At 40.7% G+C, this 14,275-nt stretch overlaps 2 protein-coding genes across 7 annotated transcripts in view; one reads left to right on the forward strand and one right to left on the reverse strand.

Moving 5' to 3' along the window:
* Positions 1-2,393: 2,393 nt before the first annotated feature.
* LOC139412003 (vitamin K epoxide reductase complex, subunit 1) lies at positions 2,394-7,532 on the reverse strand. The gene is made up of 3 exons (XM_071158784.1): positions 7,256-7,532; positions 6,095-6,204; positions 2,394-5,076 (listed from the first exon to the last, which is right to left on the reverse strand). Exons 1-3 carry the CDS (start codon positions 7,441-7,443, stop codon positions 4,865-4,867), a joined length of 510 nt encoding a protein of 169 aa, XP_071014885.1. The 5' UTR covers positions 7,444-7,532; the 3' UTR covers positions 2,394-4,864.
* A 3,028-nt stretch (positions 7,533-10,560) lies between these two features.
* LOC139412013 (pleckstrin homology domain-containing family A member 1-like) overlaps positions 10,561-14,275 on the forward strand; it is a 34,894-nt gene continuing 31,179 nt past the window's right edge. For 5 of the 6 annotated variants that reach the window (XM_071158828.1, XM_071158834.1, XM_071158820.1 and 2 more), the window contains exon 1: positions 10,589-10,675. The gene's annotated coding sequence lies outside the window, so the exon portion shown is untranslated. Of the gene's footprint in view, positions 10,676-14,275 lie in introns of all 6 variants that reach the window. The other variant, XM_071158812.1, reaches the window with a different exon arrangement.

Genomic DNA, 14,275 nt, shown 5'->3' on the forward strand with positions numbered 1-14,275 from the left:
CATGCTGACTGCTGGAATGTCCACCAGAGCTTTTGCTAGAAAATTAAATGTTAATTTACTTATGATATGCCGCCTCCAACGTTGTTTTAGAGAATTTGGCAGTAAGTCCAAACGGCTTCACAACCCCAGACCACGTGTAACCACACCAGCCCAGGACCTCCACATCTGGCTTCTTCGTCTGCAGGATCATCTGAGACCGGAAAGCTGACTGTCTGTAATAAATCCCTTGTGTGGGGAAAAACTCATTCTGATTGGCAGGTCCTGGATCCCCAGTGGGTTAAAATGGTTAATTGTTGCATGTTGCATTTACAGTTGAAGTTGGAAGTTTACATAAACCTTAGCCAAATACATTTAAACTCAGTTTTTCACAATTCCAGACATTTAAGCCTAGTAAAAATTCCCTGTCTTAGGTCAGTTAGGATCACCACTGTATTTTAAGAATGTGAAATGGCAGAATAATAGTAGAGAGAATGATTTATTTCAAATTTGATTTATTTCATCAAATTCCCAGTGGGTCAGAAGTTAACATACACTCAATTAGTATTTGGTAGCATTGCCTTTAAATTGTTTAACTTGGGTCAAATGTTTTGGGTAGCCATCCACAAGGTTCCCACAATAAGTTGGGTTAATTTTGGCCCATTCCTCCTGACAGAGCTGGTGTAACTGAGTCAGGTTTGTAGGCCTCCTTGCTCGCACACGCTTTTACAGTTCTGCCCCAAAAAATTGTAAGGGATTGAGGTCATGGCTTTGTGATGGCCACTCCAATACCGTGACTTTGTTGTCCTTATGCCATTTTGCCACAACGTTGGAAGTATGCTTGGGATCATTGTCCATTTGGAAGACCCATTTGCGACCAAGATTTAACTGATGTCTTGAGATGTTGCTTCAATATATCCACATAATTTCCCTCCCTCATGATGCCATCTATTTTGTGAAGTGAACCAGTCCCTCCTGCAGCAAAGCACCCCCACAACATGATGCTGCCACCCCCGTGCTTCACGGTTGGGATGGTGTTCTTCGGCTTGCAAGCCTCCCCCTTTTTCCTCCAAACTTAACGATGGTCATTGTGCCCAAACACTTCTATTTTTGTTTCATCAAATCAGAGGACATTTCTCCAAATGTACTCTTTGTCCCCATGTGCAGTTGCAAACCGTATTCTGGCTTTTTTATGGCGGTTTTGGAGCAGTGGCTTATTCCTTGCTGAGCGGCCTTTCAGGTTATGTCGATATAGGACTCGTTTTACTGTGGATATAGATACCTTTGTACCCGTTTCCTCTAGCATCTTCACAGGGTCCTTTGCTGTTTTTTCTGAGGTCTTGGCTTATTTATTTTGATTTTCCAATGATGTCAAGCAAAGAGGCACTGAGTTTGAAGGTAGGCCTTGAAATACATCCACAGGTACACCTCCAATTGATTCAGATTATGTCAATTAGCCTATCAGAAGCTTCTAAAGCCATGACAACATTTTCTGGAATTTTCTAAGCTGTTTAAAGGCACAGTCAACCTAGTGTAGGTAAACTTCTGACCCACTGGAATTGTGATACAGTGATAAGTGAAATAATCTGTCTGTTAACAATTGTTGGAAAAATGACTTGTGTCATGCATAAAGTAGATGTCTTAACCGACTTGCCAAAACTATAGTTTGTTAACAACAAATTTGTGGAGTGGTTGAAAAACTAGTTATGACTCCAACCTAAGTGTATGTAAACTTCCGACTTCAACTGTATATTTTTGTCCAGTATAGTATAGCAAACGACATACAAGTGTACCAGTTAAGTTGCGTATTCATCAACATGGTCAAAGATAAAGGTTTTGGAATCTCTAGTGGCATCTTGTTTTCAGTCCAGGGACCTCAGGTGGACATTTGGGTACCACTTTAAATTAAACTACTTATTTAGCATGACATAGATGCTTCACAAATCATCAATGCTTATCATACTGTATGAATGGTGTATAAAGGATGACATAAGAGCTACCTACGTAGGGTGCATTGACAAATATTACATAACCAACTGTGTTACTTCCCAAAAAGGCACAGCTCCTTAAAGTATTTGAAAGATGCCCAGGTCTGGTGCCATCACCTACTGCCAATGTGGCCTTGAGCAAGACATTTTACCTCTAAACTGCTACAAGGGTAATGCTTGAATGCTGACACTGCTGCTCCCAGCCTTTTGCTTGAATGGCGTGTCACATTTCCGTGGTACAATGGATAAATACGGATCTAAAAGGGGACTTATTTAAAGGCGGTGTTATGAAGGATACTGCAACCCTCAAAGGTGTTATGACTGGTTCATAAAGGTGGTGTGCATACCCCCTTCAAATAAACCATTTGTACCTGTAAACATGTATTACAAGCTTGGCCAGCTGAACAGCGTAGAAGAAACATGCAGCTATGAGAGAACACACGATTTTATTATATTAAAAGAAACAGACATTGAATGAATTGGCCCATTTATCTGTAACAGTCTGGATGATGTAAGTATAATGTGAATTGGTCAATAAAGGTGGATGGAATAACTGCTTCCACTTCAGAAAAGGGGTATGTAGTATCATAATTATAATGTACTCAACCCTTTGTACCAGTCCCAAGAGCACCCAATGCAAGAACAATACGGCTGATCTGTCACTGATGCATCAATGTCCTAAGTAATGCTAAACCGGGTCTGAAAGATTCCTATGCTTCATTTTCACAGGATCCGTTTAGCTTATTTTCTTTGCCAGTAACCAATTTTTTGTACCCAATTCAACTGCCTGTGGCCACGTAATAAAATGCAGGGTGCATCTCAACAATGTTAAGTGGCTGCCTCACCTCATCTCCTTTCCTCACTGTTTCCACTGATTGGAAAAGGTTTGGTTGACTGGTGAAAAGCAATAAGTATCAGGTCTATTGGGGGAATTGCTTTCACCTGTCCAGTTATTTTATCAGTCAAGATTAGTGCTGGTCCTGGGTGGCTCAGTAGGTAGTAGTGCATGGTGCTTGCAACCCATGGATAATGGGTTCGATTTCCCACTGGGGCCACCTATACAAAAAATGTATGCGCGCATGGCTGTATGTCAGTTTGGATGAAAGTGTCTACTAAATGGCACATTATAACTGTATACAGTGCATTTGGAAAGTATTCAGGGCTCTTGGCTTTTTTCACATTTTGTTACGTGGCCTTATTCTAAAATGGACAAAAAAATAATAATTCTCATCAATCTACACACAATACCCCATAATGACAAAGCGAAAAAAGGTTTGTAGAATTTTTTACTAATGTATTCAGAGTAAAAAACATACCTTATTTACATAAGTATTTGCTATGAGATTCGAAATTGAGTTCAGGTGTATCCTGTTTCCATTGATCATCCTTGAGATGTTTCTACAACTTGATTGGAGTCCACCTGTTGTCAATTCAATTGACTGGACATGATTTGGAAAGGCACACACCTGTAAATATTAGGTCCCACAGTTGACAGTGCATGTCAGAGCAAAAACAAAGCCATGAGGTCGAAGGAATTGTCCATAGAGATCCGAGACAGGATTATGTCAAGACACAGACTGGGGAAGGGTACCAAAAAATGTCTGCAGTATTGAAAGTCCAATAGAACACAGTGGTCTTCATCATTCTTAAATGAAAGAAGTTTGGAAGCACCAAGACTCTTCCTAGAGCTGGCCTCCTGGGCCAAACTGAGCACTCGGGGGAGAAGGGCCTTGGTCAGGGAGGTTACCAGGTCTCTCTTTATGTAGTGTTGTGTTGTCTCTCTTGTTGTGTTGTGTGTTTTGTCCTATATTTATATTGTATTTATTTTTTATCCCAGGCCCCTGTCCCCTGCAGGAGGACTTATGCCTTTTGGTAGGCCGTCATTGTAAATAAGAATGTGTTCTTAACTGACTTGCATAGTTAAATAAAAAAATAAAACCAAGAACCTGATGGTCACTCTGACAGAGCTCCAGAGTTCTTCTGTGGAGATGGGAGAACCTTCCAGAAGGACAACCACCTCTGCAGCACTCCACTAATCAGGCCTTTATGATAGAATGGCCAGACGGAAGCCACCCGCTTGGGGTTTGCACATGACAACCCGCTTGGAGTTTGCCAAAAGGCACATAAAGGACTCTCAGATCATGAGATACAAGATTCTCTGGTCTGATGAAACAAGATTGAACTCTTTGGCCTGAATGCCAAACATCACGTCTGGAGGAAACCTGACGCCATCATGCTGTGGGGTTGTTTTTCAGGGGCAGGGACTGGGAGACTAGTCAGGATTGCGGGAAAGATGAACGGAGAAAAGTACAGAGATCCTTGATGAAAACCTGCTCCAGAGCGCTCAGGACCTCAGACTGGGGTGAAGGTTCACCTTCCAACAGGACAACGACCCTAAGCACACGGCCAAGACAATGCAGGAGTGGCTTCGGGACAAGTCTCTGAATGTCCTGAGTGGCCCAGCCAGAGCCCGGACTTGAACCCTTTGAACATCTCTGGAGAGACCTGAAAATAGATGTGCAATGATGCTCCCTGTCCAACCTGACAGAGCTTGAGAGGATCTGCAGAGATGAATGGGAGAAACTCCCCAAATGCAGGGTTGCCAAGCTTGTAGCGTGATACCCAAGAACACTCAAGGCTGTAATCGGTGTCAAAGGTGCTTCAACAAAGTACTGAGTAAAAGGTCTGAATACTTAAGTAAATGTCATATTTCCGTTTTTCTTAAAAGTGCAAAAATGTCTTAGATCGTATTTTTTGAATAAGTCTAACGTAACAAAATGTGGAAAAAGTCAAGGGGTCTGAATACTTTCCGAATGCGCTGTATATTATCAGTGCAGTAGGGTGGAAGGCAAGGGGGAAAAAACTACTTAGACTATTGAGATGCACACAAAGATAGTCTCTCAGCCAGTCTTTGTCTTGACTGCTTCCAGTCCCGTCCTCCTCTTCAGATTGGTGAAGAGCAGCAAAAAGTTAACCACATAGGTTGAGACGCAGACCACGCAGAAATCTCCCAGAATGAAGGCAAGTACTCCGGCTAGGTACAGCGATCCAGCCATGGACACCCAGGAGGCCAAGACCAGGAGGAACGCTGCCCTACTGGACACAGACTGACCTGTAGATACAAAGAGACAGTGAATGTTGGTTGTGTGTCCCAAATGGTAACCTATTCTCTATTTGGTACACTATTTTCGACCAGAGCCCTATGGGCCGCCATAGGGCTTTGGTCAAAAGTGTTGCAAAACGGGAATAGGGTGCCATTTGGGATGCAACCAGTGAGTAAGGAGACATTTTAGCATCCCTGCATAACATAAAATAATCAAAATGGGGAACTGTCGTGGGTGTCTGAAATGTTGAATAATCGTATATGACAGGATTGGGGTTAATTCCACAAATTACATTGTAATTAAATTCCCTCTCCCTGTAAATTCCATTTAAATTCCATGTCCGTCTTTGAATTCAGAGTGAATTAAATTCCACTCAACTCCAACGTTAGGTAAACTCTAGTAATTCAAATCTACAAATTTGAATTCAATTCCCCGGGGCTTTCAGGCTGATCACGTCACTGTTCAGAGAGCCTAGTTATACTGGAAATATAGAAATGCAAGTTTATATAATTCAATGCAAATCCTTTAGTACATTTTGTTATACTAAGTGCATTAATTCAATTAAATATACAAATATTGAATCCCCCCCCAAAAAAACTTTTTTACAAATTTAATTCCAATTCTAACAGTCTAATACCAATTCCATAATTTAAATTCTTGAATTTGCTCATTAAATGGAGAATTTATGTTGAGTTCAATTTGAATTTCAACCATCTTCAAATTCAAATTGAACTCAACATAAATTCTCCACTTAATGAGCAAATTCAAGAATTGAATAGTAGTGAAAAGCACTTGATAAGAAATTATTGTGTACGACCTAGTGATAATTCAAAATAATAACCACTAAAATATATATGGACCCCCAACCCAGTAAGATTAGCTGTCATCACGGCGTCAGCTAATGACAATCCAAAGGGGGGTGACAATTGGTCAGTTGAGCTGTATTGTGTTGGTCAAAAGTTAGCCTAAACGGATCAGAAACAGACATCTCAACTCACAAGAGAGTAGCCTACATAGAGGACCTACCCAGAGCCAGTTGCAATGTGTAGAAAATGATCCCCAACAGACTGTTGGGTTGATTCAGTACACTGTCTTTAGCAAAGAAGAACTGTACAAGTCCAAAACCACGTCCCCATCTGACAAAAAAGAGGCAAAACACAACGCTTTGTCATGCATAATGTGATAAGTATGATACAACATGTCATTGTGTGGCATCAGTGCAGCTTTTAAATGAAAATGGATTACTGTGACTGTGTAGGCCTATTTTTATAAATACTACAATGCACTGTATCCTATCTGTCATGTGTGAATTGTTTGTCTAATCTGAATGCCACAATTTAATTCAAGATTCTACCAAAGACTAAACTACACACCCAAGCTATAGAAAATAATAAGTAGGCCATAACAGCGATAGAAAAATAGACTTTATTTGGTATCATCTTGACTAAGATTCACCTAACAAAAAAAAAGTAAATAATTTAAAAGCCAGCATGTGTTGCAGGTCATCAAAATAAATAAAAACTAAAAAAATGAGAAGGACCTGTGCAGTGCAATCAGTGCTGCCCAGATAAAAATGTAGACTGTACGTGGCATTGAGAGGGGGTGGAGATTCTACAGGAAGAGGCGAAGCGAGAGGTTTTACGAAAATAACCACGAAGTGAGGAATTTTTTTATTTGGTAAACAACAAATGTAATTGCTAATTTGCTACGTGAGGCTTATTTGATCGAATAGAAGGTTCGTAATGCTTCGGTTGTTACGAATCCCACGATAACAAGACGCACGTGTCATTTCAGCAATAAAAAAAAAAAACTACTTTATATCGGAATTGTTCCCCTTGTTCACTCGCGTATCTGCCCTGTCATTGGCTAGAATGGTTCCACCTGATCTCTCCTCCCGACTGCCTTCCATCTTCGAGGACATGTATTTCCATTGTTAGAGTGGTCACTCGACTCTTTGAAATATTATAGATAATCTTTATCTATGAATTATATGAACAACGTTGTCTATTCGTATGCTACCGAACTGCGATAACTGTTTAGCACGCTGGTTGAGTTATAGAAGTGCGTTCATTGCCCAACATCGCACACACATAGGCCTAGGCTACTAATAAATATGAAAACGGCTTCAAAACATACCAATAAACTATAGGCCTATGCATGAAGAAAATACATTCTCCACTATTTTACCTCGAGGTGAAAACTTTGGAGCAGCTCACAGAATCTCCCAGGTCGCACATCGCCCGATACTCAGGGTCCCTCTCTCGCGAAATCTCAACGTGCAGAGCATAGAATGACAAAAACAAACCGAAGATACAAAGAAACAAACGTGTTTTTCTCTCCCATTTGGGAACTCCACTGCAACTATTCGATGCCATGTTCTATTGTCTTTCAATTAAGTTATTCGTGCCTACTACGGACAACCTTTTCAATCCCGGCAGGTCGCCAGTCAGAGAGTCGGTGTGTGTCGTGAACGACAGTGTGAGCAAAAATTTTGGAATCAACGGTTCGTCTTCAAAATAAAAGTCCCCCATTGAAACTGATGCAAACGGTGAGAAGTTGTGGAATCATGCCACAATTGGCCTAGATAATGCTATACAATTTTGGAATGTTGTTATATAAATTCAACACAACTGTAAACAATTCAAATTAATTCAAGAGCTAATATTTGTGTAAACTATATACACTGAAAAAAATATAAACGCAACATGTAAAGTGTTGGTCCTTTGTTTCATGTTTCATAGGCTGTCATTGTAAATAATCATTTGTTCTTAACTGACTTGCCTAGTTAAATAAAGGTTAAATAAAAAATATAAAAAATGAGCTGAACGAAAATTGCAATTGGCGTGCTGACTGCAGGAATGTACACCAGAGCTGTTGCCAGAGTATTGAATGTCAATTTCTCTACCATAAGCAGCCCCAAACGTCATTTTAGAGAATTGGGCAGTACATCCAACCAGCCTCACAACCGCAGACCAACTGTATGGCATTGTGTGGGCGAGCGGTTTTCTTGATTTCAACGGTGTGAACAGAATGCCCCATGGTGGCGGTGGGGTTATGGTACGGGCAGGCATAAACTACGGACAATGTACACAATTCGATTTTATTGATGGCAATTTGATTGCTCAATCCATAGGTTGGGCTGTACATAGCAATATGAATGTTCAATACACAGATTGATTGGTGAGCTTAATGTTGCTAATTTCAGTAGTTTTAGAGTCCCACAATAAGAGCTAAGGCACTAATATTTGTGTCAACTCTACACAGTTGTGTTCTGTGAGTGTCACTGAGTAGGCTGATACCTCATTTCATGCACAATCCATATATTAGGCTGTACTGTAACCATTCCTGGTTAAATAAAGGTTAAATAAATAAATAAAGTATGCCCCCCAATGCAAATATGTGAGATTTCAACTATTTTTACTTTCCGGTGGGTCAAATTAACACATAATTGTCTTGTTAAATGTATATAACATCTAGTCCAATTGTGGCATGATTCTGCTATTTTTATCCGTTTGCATCAGTGGGGACTTTATTTTGAAGATGAACCATCGATTACACTATCGTTGCTCACGCTAATATTGTTCACAACACACTGGTCCATTGGACGGCAATGCAGATGTTACGCCAGAGGTGATACAGAACTCCACAAAGAAAATAAACATTCGCATGCCATGGCCTCCAGGGTGCGGACTTTGATAGCTGTAGCAGAGATGTGGGCTGTTTACACAGCCTACACTTCGTTTGCTTTTCACATGGGGGGGGGGGGGGGGGGGGGGGGGACGACGACGACGACGACGACGACATAGCGCAGCCAACTATTTTATTCAGGCACAAAATCATTGATTGGCTCTTACGATTTACGGATTAAATGATTAGGTGTAGTTGAAGCAGTAGCGGTGCATGGGTAAAATCACTGAAAAAGCCAAGCCAGGAATAAAAGCCTTATTTACAACCCGTCTTGTGATAATTGCATTGTTTGCTCTATAACCTGTTACTTCATATGCCATGACACCGTGATATATAGGCCTAAGGCCGAGACAATAAGAAGACACAGTGGCAGAATAAATTAAACCACAGCTTTGTTTCTTCACTAAACCGGAGAGCAACATCAGTCGGTGAAGTCCACAAAACATATTTAATGTAACAAACAGTTTACATGACCTACAGTATGGTCAAGCAAGTTAATGTTTCTGAGATTTTCGGCCAACTAAACAACTATTGATTTAGAACCAGGGAGAGTTACTGCAAGTTGCAAATAACTGGCACTGCCTCCACTATTCCTGCACCATTTCAACTGCAACATCATCTAATCACCTATGCTTAGTTTAAAACAGTGAAAAAACTATTTAGTCCAAACAAAGCTAAATATGACGTTGCTGTCCATGGTACTGATTTCTGTATGCACAGGTAGTGTTGACTCACCCTACTTGTAGAGAAACGTCAATGCCATCCTCCTCTTTCATGTTGCCTAAAAGGTCTATGACTATGTCATACAGTACACATTTTTAGTTTTTGTTGTCCAAGGCTACCTGCCTATAATTCCAGGCCAGCTAGTTTATTTGTATTTGTGTACCTTTATTTAACTAGGCAATTCAGTTAAGAACAAATTCTTATTTACAATGACTGCCTACCTTGGCCAAACCCTAACGATGCTGGGTCAATTGTGCGCCACCCTATGGGACTCACATCCAGTTATGATACATCCTGGAATCGAACCAGGGTCTGTAATGACGCCTCTAGCACCGCTGTGCAGCTCGAGAGTTAACAATAGCCTACTACATCAAGCTACATGTTGAACTTCAAGCCTTTCAGGCCAGGGGCATAATGTATGTATTTATGGTTGGATCCGAATTGCCATTATAATCATTGGCCAGTACAGAGAATGAAGTCCAAATATCTATCTCCATCCACGGTTAATGTATGAAAGGGACAATTTTAGCTAGCTAGCTAGCCACAAACAAAAGGAGATGCAACAATTCCATTTTTGTCTGTAAATTACATTTGGATTTTGGTGTGATGTGAATGGTGTGAAGCCAAATCCAAGCTGTCTTCCCTTGACACTTTTTTTGGTGCTCCAGGACCATTCACAGTTGAGCTCGCTCAGTTTAGCTCAACACTGATTGGTTATTTTATAATTTTTTATCAAGGGAGGCCAAACGCTCACCGGCTTCCCTTTATTCAACGCTATGGGCGTCAGCAATATCATATCATTTTTCACCAGACAGCACCCATTCAGCCTCTTGCGAATTGAAGGAAAATTATGAAACACAGAGACGAAATATACATTATTTAGTTATTTTTCGGGTCCATCCATGAATACACGCCACTTAGTTGATGTGACGGCAATTAGATCAGGCAAAGGAGCTACGAGCGTACTTTAGCGGGAAATTATGCTGAATATAAAGTTTTTCGCGTTGCAATTGTTTTTATAAAAAGCAGTTCTGATTGTGGCCGCTAGATGGGGCAAAAAATCCATGTTTAACACACGCAGTAGCAGCCTAAAGTTAGTACACTAGCTACGTTTTACACAGTGAGTGGGAACTCAACCAACCCAGCATAACAAGAGGAGAGGCTGAATCAATGAGCTCCTGTGTGAAGAAAACTTGAGTAAGTTGCACTGGTTGCAAGCCGCCAAATATACATGTAAACGTTTATTCGAGACAAAGTTTTGGTAGCTAGCTAGCTATAGTTAAAGCCTTGACGTGAAGCTGGCGAACAGTTGAAGTGCGTTTGTTAGCTAAGGTTTACCTTTCGAAAACCCTTCTGATCCGTAGCAGTTAGCGTCTATGAATGGGTTAGCTACAGTTATGCAAATTAGCTAACTAGAGCTAGTTGTCAGAGCTCATTCTGTGCCAGGCCAGTAACGTTAGCTAACTACGTTAGTGAAGGAGAAAAAAGTCCGTCCGCTGCATTCTGTGTTTCACTAGTTAAGTAAAGCAGTAGTTTGCAAAGTAGAACTATCACTACACGAGAAGCGTGTTGTGTTTTTAGCTGCTAACTAGCCTTATACTTCCTAAATAAAAGCCACAATTCGTTATAACGTTTGTTTAGCCAAACGACTACTACTTATTCGGTGGGGTTTATCGGTGGTTGGCAACCAACGTCGTTTTTATTTTAACTAGGCAAGTCAGTTAATAACAAATTCTTATTTACAATGACGGCCAAACCCGGACGATGCTGGGCCAATTGTGCACCGTTTATGGGACTCCTAATCACGGCCGGTTGTGATACATTTTGTATTCGAACCAGGGTGTCTGTAGTGACGCCTCAAGCACTGAGATGCAGTGCCTTAGACCGCTGCTCCACTCGGGATTTCCCCCACCTACTGTACTGGATTGTGGGCCAGAGACTGGGAGATACTAAATCCAGCCAGCCAGGACCATTTCTTTAAATATATATATATATATATTTTTTAGAAACTGTATCTAATGACATTATACTAAGTATGCTCCTTTATACAAGGCGTGGGTCTAATCCTGAATGCTGATTGGTTAAAACCGCATTCCAGCTGGTGTCTATTCCACAAGTTACCACCTGCTAAATCTATGACCTTAAAATGCCTATTTACTCTGTTCCATCTGACTGCGCAATCCACTGTCTCATCAGCCCCACCCAGGCACTTTATAAACTTGATCTCCACTATAAAAAGCATCTGGACATTATCTCACATTTCTTTTAGACTAACATTTAGTTTTCAACAGTAGAGATTTGTATAAACCTTATTGTCTGTCTCCCCGATATTTGCAACATTGTTTCAATATTCAAATTCGATCTCCAGCTGTCCCATAGTAATGGACATGTCGGGACAAGAAAGACGGGCAGCGCCGATACCGATTATTGGAGGACCAAAAAAAGCCGATAACGATTAATCGGACGATTTTTTTATTTTTATTTTTTTTATTTAAATTATTTTTTTATTTTTATTTTTTGTAATAATGACAATTACAACAATACTGAATGAACACTTTATTTTAACCTAAAATAATACATAAATAAAATCAATTTAGCCTCAAATAAATAATGAAACATGTTCAATTTGGTTTAAATAATGCAAAAAGAAAGTGTTGGAGAAGAAAGTAAAAGTGCAATATGTGCCATGTAAGAAAGCTAACGTTTAAGTTCCTTGCTCAGAACATGAGAACATATGAAAGCTGGTTGTTCCTTTTAACATGAGTCTTCAATATTCCCAGGTAAGAAGTTTTAGGTTGTAGTTATTATAGGAATTATAGGATTATTTCTCTCTTTACCATTTGTATTTCATATACCTTTGACTATTGGATGTTCTTATAGGCACTTTAGTATTGCCAGTGTAACAGTATAGCTTCCTTCTCTCTCCTTGCTCCTCCCTGTGCTCAAACCAGGAACACAACGACAACAGCCACCCTCGAAGCAGCGTTACCAATGCAGAGCAAGGGGAACAACTACTCCAAGTCTCAGAGCGAGTGACGTTTGAAACACTATTAGCGCGCACCCCGCTAACTAGCTAGCCATTTCACATCGGTTACACTAGCCTCATCTCGGGAGTTGATAGGCTTGAAGTCATAAACAGAGCAATGCTTGACGCACAGCGAAGAGCTGCTGGCAAAACGCACGAAAGTGCTCTTTGAATGAATGCTTACGAGCCTGCTGCCTACCACCGCTCAGTCAGATACTTGTATGCTCAGTCAGATTATATGCAACGCAGGACACGCTAGATAAACTAGTTATATCATCAACCATGTGTAGTTAACTAGTGATTATGATTGATTATTTTTTATAAGATAAGTTTAATGCTAGCTAGCAACTTACCTTGGCTTACTGCATTCGCGTAACAGGCAGTCAGTCTTCTTGTGGAGTGCAACGAGAGGCAGGTGGTTATAGCGTTGGACTAGTTAACTGTAAGGTTGCAAGATTGGATCTTCCGAACTCACAAGGTGAAAATCTGTCGTTCTGCCCCTGAACGAGGCAGTTAACCCACCGTTCCTAGGCCGTCATTGAAAATAAGAATGTGTTCCTAACGGACTTGCTTAGTTAAATAAAGATTAAATAAAGGTGTAAAAAAAAATATATTTTTTAAGTCGGCCAAATCGGTGTCCAAAAATACAGATTTCCGATTGTTATGAAAGCTTGAAATATGCCCTAATTAATCAGTGATTCCGATTAATCGGTCAACCTCTAATAAGAACATTTCCAGCCATTATGGGAATGGAACATTTTAGAATGAACAACTGGGTTGCGTCTCTAGCAACCGAACCGATAGAACGAACGACCAGCCGGCTTAGGTAAAAACCCTAGATTTGGTTCGGGACTATATCTTGTGGAAGGCTGAAATATTATGAATAAATTCATAAAAATGTTCAATCATTATTTGAATATGTTGGTAAACTGTTGTATAAAAGTGATACAGCCGTTGTTTGGAGGATATTTTGGCACAGTTTGCCGGTCACACTTTCCTGTTGGATGGTTTCCTACAGTATAACATTTATACATGCTCCACTGTCTCTGTTTCCTGGCAATAATCACACTTTCCTGTTGGATGTTTTCCTATAACATTTAAAGTCTTATTCAACCGGCTGTGTCCCGCCCGTAGTCTTGTAAAAATAGCCTCCTCTCTTCCTGCCGTCCCCCTCTCCCTGACTTATCTCTGTATTTGGGATATATGTTTTCCCTTAGTGTCCCTATTCCACTGCCATCTCTGCACCATCACTGTCCATATCAATCTTTTTGCCTTGCTCATTGAAACTACAACATCCCCACTACTAAGTGCTTGTTTAGCCAGTACACCAGCTACCACGTTCCCCTCCACCCCCACATGGGCTGGAACCCAAGAAAACTTGTCTGCATACCTATCTGTCTAACCCTGCCATGGGTTTGTAGTACCTCATACAGCAGGTCTTGTCTGCTATGTGAGCTAAAGGACTGCAGACTCATCAACACTGCACATGAGTCAGAGCAAGTAACTACTCTGTCTAGCTTGCCTTCTTCCAACCACTGCAAGGCCAACAGTACACCCATCAGCTCCACCATATATACAGCCAGGTGATCTGTAATAGGTTTCCTGACCGCCACCCCACTTTCCTGCACTACAAATGCTGACCCAGTGTGTCCTGTCCTTGGATCTTTTGAGCCATCAGTGTAAATGGCCACAAAATCCTGATATACAGTATCCAGATGTCTATTAAACAAATCAGATGGATCAAACCACTCACTATCTTTCTGTAGTCTCTC

This window comes from Oncorhynchus clarkii, chromosome 1 (assembly GCF_045791955.1).
Source record: "Oncorhynchus clarkii lewisi isolate Uvic-CL-2024 chromosome 1, UVic_Ocla_1.0, whole genome shotgun sequence".
In the NCBI taxonomy this organism is placed as follows: Eukaryota; Metazoa; Chordata; class Actinopteri; order Salmoniformes; family Salmonidae; genus Oncorhynchus; species Oncorhynchus clarkii.